Raw genomic sequence first — 3,562 nt, 5'->3', positions numbered from 1 at the left:
ATATATAATACTAGCTCAACGTTGTCGAAACGTAGCGGTAACATACGAAAAAGTTAACGAAGATTTATATTCGGGGAATATAATTACGCAAGCATATGGTTGGCTGAGTTCGGTTTCCCATCCCGGCGTTATCTTTAGTTTCAGCATATGTGTCTCATTATCGCGTATCAATATCCTTCATCTGCCACGTTCATTTGTGCGAAAACGAAGGTACCATTTCTCTATATATAAGGCTCAATAAAGCCAATTTATTTCATTCCTTTTGCTTAGAAGTATACAATCAAGATGAAGTCGGTTCTAATCGTTTGTTTCGCTCTACTCTGTATGTATCTTACTAACGTTTCTCCGCAAAATATGTATTTCTTAAGACTGATATTTAATCACATTACTGTACACATTTCATAAAAGTTACTTCTACTAAAGAATTTTTTTTCATCAGGTTTGAGTATCACATTGAGCCAAGCTAAAAACCTAGATGGTAAGTTATATGATGTAACTTTACAGCAAGAAGTATGTTAAATATACATAAGACAATCGGTTTTGTTTTTTACATGATTAGTGAAATGCCCGCCAAACTCTCACTTCGATTGCATTTGCGATGACTCTTGTAACGAAAATATAAGATGTATTCAATGCCTCAACCAGTGTGCTTGTGACGAAGGTTTCAAACGAATTGACGACGTTTGCGTACCAAAATCTCAATGCTACTTAAATTTGTTTTAAATTGCTAAAGATTTGTTAACTTTTAATTTAATAAACTTGTTCCATTGTGATTGATATCTTACTTTATTTTTTGAAATGAAGACACTATTATATACAGGAATATCGATATCAATAAAGAAATTATTGACGTTTAAGTATAACATATGGGGGGAAATCTTTGAAATTAAAAATAATAAAAACATTAAGGTTCATGGTCAAGAATTTAAAGTTACCTACACATTTAAAGTAAATGGGCCGGGCAAACTCGATTAACTTTCGGAATTAGCGGCAAATTAAAAATTATATAGTTGCATAGGGGAATTTATAAGTACTTAATTAATGAAAATAAGGAGTAAACCAGATTTTAGAGATTTTCCAAAAACATTGAAACATTTAATAAAATAATATTAAATAATAACTGACATTTTAAGTTAGTTAACTCTAATTAAATGGTATCTTTAAACGAATATGATAAGTTATTCTTGTATATCTAGTGCTATGTGCACACCTAAAGCCAGCATTAAGGAAGATATATTTACGCTTTACGATAATTAAGAAATCCACGTACAGTAGACAACAAGATAACGGCCCGTGCGGGTCCGTGCGAAGGTTACATTAATGGCACCAAGGCCAATGGATCGGAGATCGGGTGTCTTAAGTTTGAAAATACTTATATTATCTGAGTGAAGCTCTCTAGTGGTGGTGATATCCATTCTTAGAAAGTTTCAGTTGTGATTGGTGAGGGCGTCCAAGGCGTCACGATGCTCGGGTGCATTGTAACCGAACGAATTAATCGTGGCACTGGTTAATAACCAATGTCTCGCGTTTTCAAATCGTGGGTCAACACTTAACGGACAACGCAAGTGGCCATGCAGGGGGTAAAGTATCTTATAGATAAAAATAACGACTGCGCAAGAGCTATCTGTCATTGCCTCTCCCTCTGTAAAAAAGCAGAACCATATTTGCCGAATTTATTCTGTATAAATGCGGCTCTTATGCGGTAGCAAAATCCATGCATTCCGAGGAAAGTGAAGTTTTCGAGGTTACCGACAAATCAGATCCTTTATACAAAAAATGAAATTAAACAGAGAATAATATTCTGTCGGGGTATAATGATTTGGAAATTCTTAAGGGAGACTGGATATTGGGCCAAGTGTGTGAGGCTAGATATTCCGCGTCCAAGGCCTAATGGTTCAACCTCCATAATTAAATATATTCAATTGGAAAATATTTTTTTCCAAAACATTGTTAAATCCAAAATATCAACGTCAAACTCTCGGAAACTAACTCAGTTCTTTTCTCCATAATGAAAAAATTAAGCTAAGCCTAAAATCGTCGGTTCGTTTGGTGTTGAGCCTTGGATTAATAATCCAAGGTTGAGCTAAGAAAATCGAAGAAAACAAAGTTGCAAACCAAGCCTCCCCCTACAAGGCCACTTGCGTCGCCCTTTAAGGAGCTTTTAGAATTTTTGCCTTTCGCCTTGAACTGGGTTGGATCGTCTCGTCTCACTCTGGAGACTGGCTACTTTTTCGCTGGGCTGAGATACACCTACACGTCACCACTACGTCATTGGGTTTTTCTCCAAAAATCCTAACTCCATATATTTCCACAGAACTCAATATCCGTTTTACAAAATACAGTCAATTTGGGAAAAGTTTCTATAAATTAATTTAAGGTATTAAAAAGAGGCTTGATAACCCTCGAGCCATTCCACGGCAATTCACCCAATGATGTTACCATGGGTCAAGCGATTTTTTTAAAATTTTGAACACTGTTTGGTCAGTATTAGGAATGACTAAGTCTGAGGTTTTAGCTAAAAATTCTTGGTAGTTATTGAAATACGCCCTTACAACCATTAGTCCCGGTTTTTCATGTGGCGGGTTTACGTAATTCGCCCCCCTTGAATAAAAGTTGAATATCTTTCTGTCTAACCATTAGAAATCAAAGCGTATTCAGTTTCTAGGGTAGATTGGGGTACAGAACGCAGTGATCGTGTTAATAGTTTTGTAGATAGAAAAGGTTATGAGTTAAAGTCGAAAAAGTAGAAAATATTGTGGTTTTCAGGGGTAACGTACAAAACACTATAAGATGATGTGGAAATGTGATAAGTCAACATTTTAAGAAATACCAAGAGAGATTACGTGCGGAGCTTTCCATTGATACCAAAAAACATACACTTATTGGATTTTTACGTAATTTTCCAAAAGAAATACCGATTTTTGATATTTGGGGCATTCCATGTGAAATCAACACACTCAAAAACCTGACCATCTCGGATTTTAATGAAATTTTGGATATAGATAGTGTCTAAGAATTTAAATATTAAATTATCTCAAACGGTTTTTAAATTACGGCTGTTTAAAAGTTTCCTAAAATGTCAAAAATGACATGACTGGTATATTTTCTAATCCCCATAGCAGCAGTTCTAATTAAGCTACATGGTTGCTAATGGTGTCATTTAACTCAGCTATGTATGCCCTTTCCAACGATATACACCATATACGTTCTTTAAAAAAATATATTTTTCAAATTTCAAATATGTTTTTAATTTGATTTTTTTTAAAAGTTCGTCTTCAAAATTAAAAAAATACAGTGAATAGTTTGTATCTACGTTAAATGATTGGCCGAAGTGGGAGGGGATATTCATGGGTTCATAATTAAACATTATTTTTAAAAAATTGGTTTTTAAAAATACATATATTCATATATAATAAATACATATATTCATATATAATAAATACATATATTCATATATAATAAATACATATATTCATATATAATAAATACATATATTCATATATAATAAATACATATATTCATATATAATAAATACATATATTCATATATAATAAATACATAT

General features: G+C 33.2%; 1 protein-coding gene across 1 annotated transcript; it reads left to right on the top strand.

The window, feature by feature from the left end:
* Positions 1-210: 210 nt before the first annotated feature.
* LOC149956095 (uncharacterized) lies at positions 211-779 on the top strand. Its single transcript, XM_090164619.1, has 3 exons — positions 211-322; positions 440-478; positions 560-779. The coding sequence occupies exons 1-3, from the start codon at positions 286-288 to the stop codon at positions 721-723; spliced, it is 240 nt and encodes a 79-aa protein (XP_090020745.1). The 5' UTR covers positions 211-285; the 3' UTR covers positions 724-779.
* Positions 780-3,562: the final 2,783 nt, after the last annotated feature.

The sequence above is a fragment of the Leiobunum rupestre genome, chromosome 2, assembly GCF_980474605.1.
Source record: "Leiobunum rupestre chromosome 2, qqLeiRupe1.1.hap1, whole genome shotgun sequence".
NCBI lineage: Eukaryota > Metazoa > Arthropoda > Arachnida > Opiliones > Sclerosomatidae > Leiobunum > Leiobunum rupestre.
This window is presented reverse-complemented; position numbering and strand designations above follow the sequence as displayed.

What these genes read in the sequence shown, in the direction of transcription:
- LOC149956095 (XM_090164619.1), top strand. Translation starts at nt 286, where the DNA reads ATGAAGTCGGTTCTAATCGTTTGTTTCGCTCTACTCT. An exon ending in CGTTTGTTTCGCTCTACTCT is followed by an intron (nt 323 to 439) that starts GTATGTATCTTA and finishes TTTTTTCATCAG; the next exon opens with GTTTGAGTATCACATTGAGC. An exon ending in CCAAGCTAAAAACCTAGATG is followed by an intron (nt 479 to 559) that starts GTAAGTTATATG and finishes TTACATGATTAG; the next exon opens with TGAAATGCCCGCCAAACTCT.